Genomic DNA, 16,167 nt, shown 5'->3' on the forward strand with positions numbered 1-16,167 from the left:
TTGGTCATTATGATTGCCCTGTATTTTGCTTGTAGTATCCGCCGGTTTATTGGTCATTATGTATTTTACTTTTAGTATCAGCTGGTATATTTTCTTTTATACAGTGTATTTTACTTTTGGTAACAGCTGGTATATTGTCTTTTATACAGTATATTTTACTTTTGGTATCAGCTGGTTTATTGGTCATTATGTATTTTACTTTTAGTATCAGCTGGTATATTGGTCATTATGTATTTTACTTTTAGTATCAGCTGGTTTACTGTCTTTTATACAGTGTATTTTACTTTTAGTATCAGCTGATATATTGGTCATTATGTATTTTACTTTTAGTATCCGTTGGTTTATTGGTCATTATGTATTTTACTTTTAGTATCAGCTGGTATATTGGTCATTATGATTGCCCTGTATTTTGCTTGTAGTATCCGCCGGTTTATTGGTCATTATGTATTTTACTTTTAGTATCAGCTGGTATATTTTCTTTTATACAGTGTATTTTACTTTTGGTAACAGCTGGTATATTGTCCTTTATACAGTATATTTGACTTTTAGTATCAGTTGGTATATTGGTTATTATGTATTTTACTTTTAGCATCCGCTGGTATGTTGGTCATTATGTATTTTACTTGTAGTATCCGCTGGTATATTGTCTTTTATACAGCGTATTTTACTTTTAGTATCAGCTGGTATATTGGTCATTATGATTGCCCTGTATTTTACTTGTAGTATCAGCTGGTTTTTTGTCTTTTATACAGTGTATTTTACTTTTAGTATCAGCTGGTATATTGGTCATTATGATTGCCCTGTATTTTACTTGTAGTATCAGCTGGTTTATTAGTCATTATGTATTTTACTTTTAGTATCCGTTGGTTTATTGGTCATTATGTATTTTACTTTTAGTATCAGCTGGTATATTGGTCATTATGATTGCCCTGTATTTTGCTTGTAGTATCCGCCGGTTTATTGGTCATTATGTATTTTACTTTTAGTATCAGCTGGTATATTTTCTTTTATACAGTGTATTTTACTTTTGGTAACAGCTGGTATATTGTCTTTTATACAGTATATTTTACTTTTAGTATCAGTTGGTATATTGGTCATTATGTATTTTACTTTTAGCATCTGCTGGTATGTTGGTCATTATGTATTTTACTTGTAGTATCCGCTGGTATATTGTCTTTTATACAGCGTATTTTACTTTTAGTATCAGCTGGTATATTGGTCATTATGATTGCCCTGTATTTTACTTGTAGTATCAGCTGGTTTTTTGTCTTTTATACAGTGTATTTTACTTTTAGTATCAGCTGGTATATTGGTCATTATGATTGCCCTGTATTTTACTTGTAGTATCAGCTGGTTAATTGGTCATTATGTATTTTATTTTTAGTATCAGCTGGTATGTTGTCTTTTATACAGTGTATTTTACTTTTAGTATCAGCTGGTATATTGTCTTTTATACAGTGTATTTTACTTTTAGTATCAGCTGGTATATTGGTCATTATGTATTTTACTTTTAGTATCCGCTGGTATATTGGTCATTATGTATTTTACTTGTAGTATCCGCTGGTATATTGCTTTAATACAGTGTATTTTACTTTTAGTATCAGCTGGTATATTGGTCATTATGATTGCCCTGTATTTTACTTGTAGTATCAGCTGGTTTATTGGTCACTATGTATCTTACTTTTAGTATCAGCTGGTTTATTGGTCATTATGTATTTTACTTTTAGTATCAGCTGATATATTGGTCATTATGTATTTTACTTTTGGTATCAGCTGGTATATTGGTCATTATGTATTTTACTTTTAGTATCAGCTGGTTTACTGTCTTTTATACAGTGTATTTTACTTTTAGTATCAGCTGATATATTGGTCATTATGTATTTTACTTTTAGTATCCGTTGGTTTATTGGTCATTATGTATTTTACTTTTAGTATCAGCTGGTATATTGGTCATTATGATTGCCCTGTATTTTGCTTGTAGTATCCGCCGGTTTATTGGTCATTATGTATTTTACTTTATGTATCAGCTGGTATATTTTCTTTTATACAGTGTATTTTACTTTTGGTAACAGCTGGTATATTGTCTTTTATACAGTATATTTTACTTTTAGTATCAGTTGGTATATTGGTCATTATGTATTTTACTTTTAGCATCCGCTGGTATGTTGGTCATTATGTATTTTACTTGTAGTATCCGCTGGTATATTGTCTTTTATACAGCGTATTTTACTTTTATTATCAGCTGGTATATTGGTCATTATGATTGCCCTGTATTTTACTTGTAGTATCAGCTGGTTTTTTGTCTTTTATACAGTGTATTTTACTTTTAGTATCAGCTGGTATATTGGTCATTATGATTGCCCTGTATTTTACTTGTAGTATCAGCTGGTTTATTGGTCATTATGTATTTTACTTTTAGTATCCGTTGGTTTATTGGTCATTATGTATTTTACTTTTAGTATCAGCTGGTATATTGGTCATTATGATTGCCCTGTATTTTGCTTGTAGTATCCGCCGGTTTATTGGTCATTATGTATTTTACTTTTAGTATCAGCTGGTATATTTTCTTTTATACAGTGTATTTTACTTTTGGTAACAGCTGGTATATTGTCTTTTATACAGTATATTTTACTTTTAGTATCAGTTGGTATATTGGTCATTATGTATTTTACTTTTAGCATCTGCTGGTATGTTGGTCATTATGTATTTTACTTGTAGTATCCGCTGGTATATTGTCTTTTATACAGCGTATTTTACTTTTAGTATCAGCTGGTATATTGGTCATTATGATTGCCCTGTATTTTACTTGTAGTATCAGCTGGTTTTTTGTCTTTTATACAGTGTATTTTACTTTTAGTATCAGCTGGTATATTGGTCATTATGATTGCCCTGTATTTTACTTGTAGTATCAGCTGGTTAATTGGTCATTATGTATTTTATTTTTAGTATCAGCTGGTATGTTGTCTTTTATACAGTGTATTTTACTTTTAGTATCAGCTGGTATATTGTCTTTTATACAGTGTATTTTACTTTTAGTATCAGCTGGTATATTGGTCATTATGTATTTTACTTTTAGTATCCGCTGGTATATTGGTCATTATGTATTTTACTTGTAGTATCCGCTGGTATATTGCTTTAATACAGTGTATTTTACTTTTAGTATCAGCTGGTATATTGGTCATTATGATTGCCCTGTATTTTACTTGTAGTATCAGCTGGTTTATTGGTCACTATGTATCTTACTTTTAGTATCAGCTGGTTTATTGGTCATTATGTATTTTACTTTTAGTATCAGCTGATATATTGGTCATTATGTATTTTACTTTTAGTATCAGCTGGTTTACTGTCTTTTATACAGTGTATTTTACTTTTAGTATCAGCTGATATATTGGTCATTATGTATTTTACTTTTAGTATCAGCTGGTTTACTGTCTTTTATACAGTGTATTTTACTTTTAGTATCAGCTGATATATTGGTCATTATGTATTTTACTTTTAGTATCCGTTGGTTTATTGGTCATTATGTATTTTACTTTTAGTATCAGCTGGTATATTGGTCATTATGATTGCCCTGTATTTTGCTTGTAGTATCAGCTGGTATATTTTCTTTTATACAGTGTATTTTACTTTTGGTAACAGCTGGTATATTGTCTTTTATACAGTATATTTTACTTTTAGTATCAGTTGGTATATTGGTCATTATGTATTTTACTTTTAGCATCCGCTGGTATGTTGGTCATTATGTATTTTACTTGTAGTATCCGCTGGTATATTGTCTTTTATACAGCGTATTTTACTTTTAGTATCAGCTGGTATATTGGTCATTATGATTGCCCTGTATTTTACTTGTAGTATCAGCTGGTTTTTTGTCTTTTATACAGTGTATTTTACTTTTAGTATCAGCTGGTATATTGGTCATTATGATTGCCCTGTATTTTACTTGTAGTATCAGCTGGTTTATTGGTCATTATGTATTTTACTTTTAGTATCAGCTGGTTTATTAGTCATTATGTATTTTATTTTTAGTATCAGCTGGTTTATTGTCTTTTATACAGTGTATTTTACTTTTAGTATCAGCTGGTATATAGGTAATTATGTATTTTACTTTCAGTATCAGCTGGTATATTGGTCATTATGATTGCTCTGTATTTTACCTGTAGTATCCGCTGGTATATTGGTCATTATGTATTTTACTTTTAGTATCAGCTGGTATATTGGTCATTATGTATTTTACTTGTAGTATCCGCTGGTATATTGTGTTTTATACAGTGTATTTTACTTTTAGTATCAGCTGGTATATTGGTCATTATGATTGCCCTGTATTTTAATTGTAGTATCCGCTGGCATATTGGTCATTATGTACTTTACTTGTAGTATTCGCTGGTATATTGGTCATTATGATTGTCCTGTATTTTACTTTTAGTATCCGCTGGTATATTGGTCATTATGATTGCCCTGTCAATTAGTATTCTACACCGAATTAAAGTACAAAGAAACAAAGAATGTAGCACAAATGAAGGAAGAGGAGAGGTAAGTACAAAACAAAAACAGGATAACTGTATATAAATACCTTTTTTGAGGCTGTTATCTGTACAGAGTCTTTAATTTGCTCAGCTTAGCTTTCAACACCAGCGTTTCCTTTCAATACAACGTTATGGTTAAGATATCTAATGGATCACATGTGTCATTATAGTCATTATTTTTGGTCACTGCTTTGCTATTTAATGATTGATCGTCCTGAACATGCATAAAATATTTGCAACGGGACGTTAAGCAACCAACACTCAATCAATGTTATTTCTTGGTGAGATAATATATCAGTAGATTCATACGAGTGACTCACTTGTAACATATTTTACTTAAACAACAGTAAATGTCAACAATGTGAGGAATATTCAACATCTTATCTTCGTTGTTTTAATAGCGATAAAAGTATACTTCACTGTCTATAATTCAATAAATAAAACGTTGTTCAAATATCAGCCTTTCTTCCAATATAATTATCTTTAAACAATCACTTAAATCTGTTATTTGCTTCTTCTTGCACTGACGTTCTTTAACATAAGATATATTATTGTAATAGTACTCATGATATATATGTAAATTTAAAAAAAATATGTTGTATAAGTGTATTAAAAGAAATTTTCCATCACTGACACCAGAGACTAAATAACATAGACATTCGCAACTTTTGGTCAATACAAGGCGTTCAAGAAAAACCAACACAGCACAGCAAGCTATACAAATCTCAAAATGACAAATGTATAACAATTCAAATGAAAAAAAAACACTATCAGCACGCTTATTTACAAAACAAAATACGAAAAATGAATATAATATAACAAAAGATAATCAATGAAAAACAGGTTCCCGAGTTAGTACAGGCACATACAGAATGTGTCAAGGTTAATCATGTTAGTGGGCACACACACATCCTTTTTTATCCTTACACAAAGGACTAGTACTATATTGTTAGTTGAGGATTATAATTGTACATTTGTTTAACATAGGAACTGAATCCTTTATATTGTCATGGTACTGACTACATTACACATCTCCAAGAAGATAACAGTTCTGAAATAGAATTTTCTTCTCTGACATTGCTGGATGTGTTGGGAGAGGGTGCATTCGGGAAAGTATATAGGGCAAAACTGAACGACAATAAGCTTTCAAAGGAGAAAGATTTAATAGTTGCAGTTAAAATGCTAAAAGGTTAGATAACATTTTGTAATTATAATTCACTTTCACATCAAAATTTGTCTTAAAAGTTGTACTCAACCTTAAACCATTTAGAAATATAGTGCATAATTTATATAATAAAAGCCATTCGAAATACAGAGACTGCAGCCTTCCTTGTTTTACATTTTACATAACGAAAGTTTCTTCAAATGTAAACTGTGAATTCAATTCAAATCTTAAACGAAAACAGACCGGTTCATATATTGTTCTTCTATTACGCTTTGAAGACATGCTTGTATCAAACAATTGAGTGTTAATAAAGGGCACATAACGTTTTTAAGAGATAACTTCAATTTTTTAGATAACATTTTTTGTCGTTAGCTTTTATGTCAGCAGTAGCAAATATCAAGGATGAATTAATCTTACTATGAAAGATGCAAAGGAGAAACATAAAAAAAACAGAAGAACTCAATGTCCAAAATAAAGGGGAAAAAACCTGAAAAACAAAGGTATATAAAACCTCACTAATAAGGGGAAAAAAACACTTCCCGCTCGACTAGTGTTCTCATAGATACTTCTATTTTGAACTCAATAAATACTCATGTTAGATGGTTTTTTTAAAGGAAAAGTGTTCGTTGATTTTATGACAGACCTACCTTTATAACGTCTTTTTAATGGACAATTATAGTGAAATATCTATAATATTGAAACAGACCCCCGACTGTTAGTCATAATCTTTAAAGGATAGAACCCTATAACAAATTGTGTCTAAAAACTGGCCTCATGAATATTAAACTTCAAATTTTTCAAATTTTCAGAACTATAAAACCTTTGATCATGTTGACGTATGCATGTACTTCTGTTATATTGTAAATATCCTTTCATGTTTTGTTTCAAGGCCGTACTTTGAACTGTAATTGTTTACTTTTTATACATTATGACTTTGATGGGAGTTGTCTCGTTTACACTCAAACCACATCTTCTTATTTCTATTAATAAATATATACTTGACTTTTTTTTGTGTTGTTTTAGATTTTCATGATGCCCATGAAAAGAAGAGCTTATTAATGGAGATAGAATTTATGAAGCAGTTAGGTAGTCATCCTCATATAGTTAGTTTTATAGGATGTTGTAAAAGAGACACTGTTTGTTTATTGATGGACTACTGTAGACTAGGAGATTTACGCTCATTTTTATTGCATTATCGTCAGCGTTTACAGGTAAGAATGCAATTTTCAATATGCAAACTCAATGCAACATGCAAAAACTGTATCTTCTGTGGTCATTTTTAAAAATGAAAACAGAAATCGTATAGACAAACACCTCTCATCACAATTATAACTCACCTCAAATATCTATTTAAGCATACATGATAAGTTGCACACACAATATGCTTACTGACTAGTATTAAGTTTCTTTATTGTATTGGGGCATAATCTTTGTGCACGTGGTTCATTAACGGACCATAATGCCCTACTAAAGTTTTCATTTTCATCTTTGAGATTTTGAAATATACAAAGATTTATGAGCATTTAATGAAGCATATAGTTGCAACCATAATAACATTAACGGTACCAATTTTTCTGCTCCATAAGTGCATACTTAATGAAATCAAATATCTTAAGCGCAAGTTGGCATTCCTCGTGGATATTTCATCAGATAATAGGGTTTACATATGTACGCACCTTTGTGTTGGGCTCTTAAAATGGACATCTATATAAAGTTTCATGAGCATTTGATGAAATACGTAGGATAATTTAAAACAGGGCGTGACAACAAACCAGGATACCCGTCTTATAACTGCATCGTCGTATAGGTTCTTATCATGTAAAATGTAAAATGAACACTAAGTTTTGAAAAAGCAATCAGGAGGGTCTGTGCATGCAGGAGGGTCTGTACTGACAAAGTTCATACTGAATGGGTTCAAATTTCTCAATTCAGCGGCTGCGTCTTATTATGCAAAAATTAGTGTTCGACACACACCAAGAGAAGCAGGATAATACCTATTATAAAACCTTTTAATTGAAGAAGAATTTAAAGTTATACAAAATGACCCGATTAATAAGAATAGCATGTGATTTGTTATGATTTCTGGGGATGCAAGTACATTTCCATGTGGAAATTCATATAAAGATCTTCACAGGAGAATAGTAACATACTGTATAATTAGATGTTAGAAACTCAATGATAGCATTTATTTTTTTAAGTCAATGGCTAGTTAAATATTTTGTTATAACGAAGGTACATATTTTATCATCAAATATGCTTGTTACATAGTTCCATAGTTACATTGATAATAGTTATTACTACAGAAGGATTACGGAACTCTGCATCATTCATCAGGCAGTGATAGTGGTATGAACTCATCAGCAGAAAGTGCGTTTTCATGTGAGTACAACTAGAATATTCAGAAAATAAATTGCTTTCAAAAATATTGTCGATACCCCTATTTCTTAATAACATTTAATTCAGTGCGATATTTAGTAAACTGGCACTTAGTCCTTATTTCAATCTGGTATCGAATTTTCACAAATAGGAAAATATTTTAACACAAGATCACTCAATCCATATTTCGTTTCTGAGTAATATAAACACCAGCTTTGGGAAAATGTTCTTCAAAGTCATTAATCAAATATCCTTTCGATCGGAAAATATAGTTGTGTGCCAGGGTATATAACATGTTTGTGCTATGGTTTTTTGAAATGTCATATACTTGCAAATTACCGTCACAACTATTTGTTTAATATTCTTCGTTTACTCATTACTCATTTATCAAAATTTTCTGGTCTATGTTTTTTTGTTATTTTAAAAGTTTGAAAAAAATCAATAAGACAAAAATTGTTAAAATTGTAACCAAACATTAATTGCTTTCACTCAATTAAGGTTTATGAATCTCTCACTCTTTCCTTATATAATTTGCTGTGTAATTAATATTTCTTAGAACTAAAATTCGTGAATTAATGTTTGACTGACAAATAACACCTTTCATTTATTTCAGCGCCACCTTCAACAGAACTACACCAAGATCGGTTACTATCGTATGCCAGACAAATTGTACTAGCAATGGTGAGTGTTGTTATAGAAATGGTTTAATAAACAGAAATGCATATCAAAAATAAAGAATTGCAATTCAAAGTTTTCGATATGTCTTTATGCAACAATACTTTTTCAAAAGTTTACAACAGATTAATTTCAACGCAAATAATAACCTATCTGTGAATACCAGTATTATTGTAACATGATTACCATTGTATATACTTTTTCCATACTACAAAATAATTTGTTATGTAGGAAAACAGATTTATGAACATAAACTCTACATTTCTATTGAAATCATCTGCACACCTCTGTTAACAGACTGTTCTTCATATTTTAGGCCGTTTGTTTTTTCGTTAAGATTGGTTTACATTTGTCATTGTGTGACCTTTTGTAAATCCATCTAGAGTATACAAATCAAAATGAAAAATTAAAACAAACAATTGAGAAACACACGAGCTTCTAGAAGAGCAAGACTAAAAACACGTTTTCAAGGTAGGCGCCTCTTGCTATTCATGCATCACCAGCAATCAACACTCAGGTAAATTGTCGCAATCGGGAATATGACACAATCAGTTTCTTATTTCCCGATTTGACGACTATTCCGGTACCCAAACACTACAAAATAATGTATCTAGTGATATGTTATGAGACAAAAACACATGTATTATGTCAATGCAACCAGTTGGTGATTAGACGTCCTGGATTGTTGTCAAATGTTTGAAAAGTTAAATTGATTTCAGGAATATATGGCATCTAAGAAATTCATTCACAGAGATTTAGCTGCAAGAAATATACTAATGTATGATGAAGAGAGACTTAAAGTGTCTGATTTTGGTTTGACAAGAGATATTTACGAAAGAAATCTTTATCAACCTACCTCAGCAAGAAAGCTCCCATATAAATGGATGGCACTAGAAGCCATCTTTGACCAAGTGTTTACAATCAAATCAGATATGTAAGTGTGAAAAGAAAGGAAAATAAGTATAGATTGGATACGAAAAAAAGAAAAAGTATACAAAAAGAAAATTATTTCACTGTAAAAAGAAACTTCAATTTATGATAAAAAGACTTCATCTCATCATAAAATGAAACTTAATTTTATTATAATAAAAAAAACTTCATTGTATACACATAGCGCAACTGTCACATGGGACCTTTGCAAAAAATGAATTTTCACAACAGATAATTCCATTAAAAGATGTATTCATATGTCAAATATATCGTTAGTTAAGATAACATCCTCAACAGAAGTGTATTAATCGCCAAAACAATTGATCAATACATGCTCCAAGTTAATATGGTAATTTTATTACAGACATATTTTCACAAATCATTATCGTAATGGGCAGTTGTCGTCGGTTGCTTTCTACAATATTTGTATTATTTTAGCTTTTTTTTTAACGCCTTCCACATTTTGTAATGTCTTTGATAGCTTTACGCGCACAGTAAGTTTTTGGTTGACCGTTATGGAATATTTGTGTTACATATGACTACGGATATAATAAGCTTGTCGTAACCACAGTCCTGTCCTCTATTTCACGATTGTGGCTTTACTGAATGCAACCCATAGGGTGCCTCTGGTTGAACAGGATCTTCTTGTCCCTCTTGAGCATCTGATTACATTCCCTGTTTTGGTGTGTTTCGTGTTGCATAGTTTGTGTAATGTTATGTTCTTGTTGCTAGTCCACTTTTTTCCGTGGTTTTGTCTCTTTTTTTTTATAAAGGAATAAAGGAATAGTTTTAGATACAGTTAGCTAATTTCAAATACAGATAACTCGCCATATGTATAAGAACTGTTTCAAAATAGTACGACAAAGGTGGTAAATTTACCAAGAACCAATAACAAACATATGAAGACACGCAAAAACTACAAAAATTAGGATTGACCACAAATGCTGCTGAATTGTTAGCAGTTCCTTCTTTACTACTTGCATTTGTTTTACTTTTTCTGTTAATAAATATGTTGAAGACGGGATTATGGAAACGATAATAAGAACATTACTTTGCTCATTCTATTCTTCAGCTATCATCCAAATTCTTGATATAGAATAAATGATTGATATATTCCTGTTAGCACCAATCATCTATCCAAAAATCATTTCGGGACAAACATTCCGTGAAACATCATATTTACTGGGAAACATATACTCGAAATCCAAGTTCTACTGGTATATCGCTTCACAAATTATATGAAAAGCTACCACTGGGAGTAGTCATGATGAAATCAAATTTATCTGTTTCAGTTGGTCGTTTGGTATAGTTTTATGGGAGATTGTTACGTTGGGAGGAAGTCCATATCCAGGAATTCCAAACAAAGATTTGTTTAATTTGCTCAAAGAAGGATATCGTATGGAAAAACCGGAAAATTGCAGCTTAGAAGTGTAAGTGCTATCGAGAAGTCTTATGATTTCATAAAATCAAAAACATTGAGTCAATGAAATCGGAAATATATTCTAGTATAGCATATGCTATTTATAAATTTTATAATTGGTTGTCATGAGTGTGCCCCAGGTAAAGAACTTCCAGGAAACTATTGTCATACGCCCGGATTATGATAGTATACTCTATAATTAATTGAAATATACCACTGTTATTATGTCGCTGAAATAAACGTCCCTCCAATTGTGTTTACAGAATCAGATATATATTTTCAACAGAGATCTGCCATCAACCCAATTATACAATGATAACAAAACATATAACTAAAGACAGACACAGAGATAAGGTGAAAGTATTTTTTTTCTTTTTGTTGTAATTGAATTGCATTGCTTTTCCCCACAAACCTGTATATTTTTCACAAACCTAGCTCAATAATATATTTATATAAAGTGTTTACAATTATTACAGATATCAAATGATGTTATCAGTATGGCATCCTAATCCATATTGTAGACCATCATTTACAGAATTAAAAAAGAAGTTAGAAGGAATGTTAGAACAGACGAAGCCATATATAAACTTGTCTGTGTCTATATCTAAAGATTATTATGAATCGTCTTCGCTAAGGTATAGTCTTATAGATAACATAGATTACTGTAAACATGGAAACAAAAGTGCATTATACTTTTTCGGACGAAAATAAAACGACCTATACTAAGTATTTTGTTATTTCATCTATAATAGGTTTATTTTCATTCATTCATTCGTTTAGAGATTACATGAACTATATTATCATGAACAATACACTAATACATTATTAACAGAAAATAAAAAGATAATGTTATGAACAATACGTAATATTCAAATAGAAAATAAAAATGTTAATAAATAGTACAAACCTTAGAGTAAAAGTGTATGTATCCCGAGCTGTCGATATTACATGTGCTAACATTATTCTATATTGTTCAATTGACGATTGCATTCGGATGCAGATTTTATTACACGAACGTAGCAAAGTCGCTGAAATGAATTTAAGTCAGAGACACTGAGCACAGTTGAAGGGTCTTAGGTTCCTAGATAAGTTATTAATATTGCTCAAGTTATTAATATTGCTCACTTACATGTACGAAAACGTCAATGAACAGAAGATTTGGAAACGTTGTTTGGAGTCGAAGATATAAGTTGATAAACAGTGCAATTCGAATTTCGGAACTGTTCGAAGGGAATTTCCACACATGAGCTGCAGATACGGATTTATGTATATATTAGAATCTTTTGAAGTCAGTGTCTGAATAAATGCGAATCAGCTAGTCATTAACATGTTTTGATTCAACTGAATTAACAAAAATGCGTTGCCATGATAGCTTATCATGAAACTTGCCATCACTAATGTAGGTGGTGCAAAATTCATACATATAGGATTTACCTAGCATGTCCAACATGAATAAAGGCAACAGTTCTGAAGAATACCGCTTTTCGAATATGTGCGGAATAGATCCAATATGGTTTTGTCCGTCTACGTGCATGTTAATGCCTCTTCCGATTGCATAAAGGCTTTGTAGTCGCATAATTTTAACATACATGAAGGTCATTTTTTTCTGAATTGAGTTCAATTCAGTTATAAAAGATATAAGTACAATTAGGACAGACATACTCTCCTGACATAATCCATATGTTTCTATTCACAGTATTGGTGTATTTTAATACGGCGAAAATATAATTGAATATAGTTAACGTTTTAAATATTTGTGTATATTATATTTGCAGTGACCATTCAGACAGAGGAACATTACATCCCAACGATAATACAACGTATGTTGAAATGTCAACGAAAGATAGTATACTGACTTACGAGACACCTCTTAATGGATGAAAAAAAGAAGCACTCTTTTCTTGAATAAGAATTGAATGAATACATTTGTAGATTTCACATTTTTTTGTATTTTTACAATACGTAAAGCGCAATTGTCATTGTTCGGCAATTTGCATATTTTCTTCAAAGATAGACCACGTATACGATATATTTACTTAACTACCATATAAAGTAAAAAGAGAAGTTTTGCAGTGTTAATATCAAATGTGAGATATAGAATTAAACTGGCCTGTTGCTATGGGTACACTATATAATTAAAGTTATTGAAACGTGCATTTATTGAATATCGACATCCGTCTTGACGACGGTACTTTGACTTATAATGGTTTACTTTTATAAATTGTGGTTTGGATGATGAGTTGTCTCATGAGCACTCCTACCACATCTTCCTATGAATATGTTAATTCTTGAAGGTACGTGCAAGTTTAGTTCATCGATTTGAATGTTATACAAACACAATAAAAACTGTGCAAATTTAACTGGATAGTTTTAGTAGATTACATCTGTAAACATAATGCTACAATACAGATGGGAAAGAGGACAGACTGAATTTGTTATCTTTGTTGTTTCTTATCAAATAATGTATTGATAATATATGTTTGTTTTATTACTGTTAAATATGAGGGAATGCATGCATTTCCATGACGAGAATCAATAAACGTTACTGTCGAATAAACACTTTACTTTAAGATTCATTGTTTTTTATTTTGTTTTTTTTTTTTAATTGAGTAAAGAGCTCCTTGGAAATTTTGTTGTAATTGTTTTTCACATGCTGAAAAAAGCTTTTTAGCGACTATTCCTGTTTTGCACTATCATACAGGTTTGGGCAAGTATGAAAAACCATATTTCTCCATGAATGAACATTTCAATAAAGTAACCTAAGGTGTTTGATTTCTAATAAGAAAACTATCTATCAGATACCTAATGGCGTAGATGAAAGCAACTATTATCATCATACGGCCTTCAACAATGAGTAAAACCCATATCATATAGTCAGCTAAAAGTATACAGATATAACAATATGTGGAAAATATTTACGAGGAAACATGTATAGTAGTCATGCTGTATGACAAAACAACAAACGAAAATCAAATATGACAAGACAGCGACCAATAATAACCACGGAATTATAAATTCAGCAAAAGTTGAGTATGTTTGCGAGCAGCTAATCCCTTATTGGACGGAGTTGTAACAGCACATAAGAAGACAAAAAATATGTGGAGGAGGCTTGATTTTTTCAAAACAAAAGATTGATAAAAAAAAATTGTATTCTGTAAATAGTTTTTATTTCTTATAGACGTATTACACCTTCGAGTTTTCATGTAAAATAATTTTTCATTATCGCATTAAAATAACATCTTGTTTTCAATAACAAGTATCATTGGAATCTATAGATACTGAACATTAGTATTAGTTATCAACATCTACCACACATATTCCACTGTCATATATCTTTCGAACATGACAGTCCGTTATGCAGACTGATTGTATACAAACAAGATAATAAAAAAATGAGAAAAAAAATACACTGTGGTTATTATCTGTTTTGATACGATATTCGCCAAACAAATTGCAGATAAGCAAAATGAGCAAAACGTAACATCACAAAAAACTGCATTCTGATGACAATTCAAAACGGAAAGTCAAAAGCTCAATTACATAAAAAAAAAATGGATAACAACTTCAAAACAAACCCGACCAAAATCTAGTATTTTCTCAGGACCTTTCGAATGATAAATTTATTCTTCTCCACACTTGACACTGTTATATTGCTCGTGTTAAGCACAAAATAGGTAATAAATCCCATTTGGTAATTTTATATTCGATGAAAAGATAAAATACTCAAATGTATACAAGATAACACACTCTTTAGCATATTGTCAGCGTACATCAAAAGTCACAGTTTAAAGTGAAGCAATATAGTATACCGATATTGGGTCGTAAATCCATTTTTAGCTCACCTGGCCCGAAGGGCCAAGTGAGCTTTTCTCACCACTTGGCGTCCGTCGTCCGTCGTCGTCGTCCGTCGTCGTCGTCCGTCGTCGTCGTCGTCGTTAACAATTTACATTTTGAACTTCTTCTAGAGAACCACTGAATGGAATGGAACCAAACATGGCATGAATGTTCCTTATGAGGTGCTGACCAAGTGTTGTTACTTTGTAGCCGATCCATCATCCAAGATGGCCGCCAGCGGGGGACTTAGTTTAACATAGGACCCTATGGGAAATGCATACAAATGACTTCTTTTAGAGAACCACTGAATGGAATGAAACCAAACATGGCATGAATGTTCCTTATGAGGTACTGACCAAGTGTTGTTACTTTGTTGCCGATCCATCATCCAAGATGGCTGCTAGCCGGGGACTTAGTTTAACATAGGACCCTATGGGAAATGCATACAAATGACTTCTTTTAGAGAACCACTGAATGGAATAGAACCAAACATAGCATGAATGTTCCTTATGGGGTGCTGACCAAGTGTTGTTACTTTGTAGCCGATCCATCATCCAAGATGGCCGCCAGCAGGGGACTTAGTTTAACATAGGACCCTATGGGAAATGCATACAAATGACTTCTTTTAGAGAACCACTGAATTGAATGAAACCAAACATGGCATGAATGTTCCTTATGAGGTGCTGACCAAGTGTTGTTACTTTGTTGCCGATCCATCATCCAAGATGGCCGCCAGCGGGGGACTTAGTTTAACATAGGACCCTATGGGAAATGCATACAAATGACTTCTTTTAGAGAACCACTGAATGGAATGAAATCAAACATGGCATGAATGTTCCTAATGTGGTGCTGACCAAGTGTTGTTACTTTGTTGCCGATCCATCATCCAAGATGGCCGCCAGCCGGGAACTTAGTTTAACATAGGACCCTATGGGAAATGCATACAAATGACTTCTTTTAGAGAACCACTGAATGGAATAAAACCAAACATAGCATGAATGTTCCTTATTGGGTGCTGACCAAGTGTTGTTACTTTGTAGCCGATCCATCATCCAAGATTGCCGCCAGCGGGGGACTTAGTTTAACATAGGACCCTATGGGAAATGCATACAAATGACTTCTTTTAGAGAACCACTGAATGGAATGAAATCAAACATGGCATGAATGTTCCTAATGTGGTGCTGACCAAGTGTTGTTACTTTGTAGCCAATCCATCATCCAAGATGGCCGCCAGCGGGGGACTT

The 16,167-nt window shown here is 31.8% G+C and overlaps 1 protein-coding gene across 1 annotated transcript in view; it reads left to right on the forward strand.

Annotated features, from left to right (window-relative positions):
• Positions 1-13,665, forward strand: part of LOC143073433 (uncharacterized) — a 72,438-nt gene extending 58,773 nt beyond the window's left edge. The window contains exons 13-21 of the mRNA XM_076248980.1: positions 4,424-4,530; positions 5,511-5,712; positions 6,712-6,899; positions 7,992-8,067; positions 8,678-8,745; positions 9,459-9,673; positions 10,962-11,099; positions 11,566-11,724; positions 12,865-13,665. Of these exons, the coding sequence (XP_076105095.1) occupies positions 4,424-4,530; positions 5,511-5,712; positions 6,712-6,899; positions 7,992-8,067; positions 8,678-8,745; positions 9,459-9,673; positions 10,962-11,099; positions 11,566-11,724; positions 12,865-12,970 (1,259 nt within the window). The 3' untranslated portion in view covers positions 12,971-13,665. The remainder of the gene's footprint in view (positions 1-4,423; positions 4,531-5,510; positions 5,713-6,711; positions 6,900-7,991; positions 8,068-8,677; positions 8,746-9,458; positions 9,674-10,961; positions 11,100-11,565; positions 11,725-12,864) is intronic.
• Positions 13,666-16,167: the final 2,502 nt, after the last annotated feature.

This window comes from Mytilus galloprovincialis, chromosome 4, assembly GCF_965363235.1.
Source record: "Mytilus galloprovincialis chromosome 4, xbMytGall1.hap1.1, whole genome shotgun sequence".
Lineage (NCBI taxonomy): Eukaryota > Metazoa > Mollusca > Bivalvia > Mytilida > Mytilidae > Mytilus > Mytilus galloprovincialis.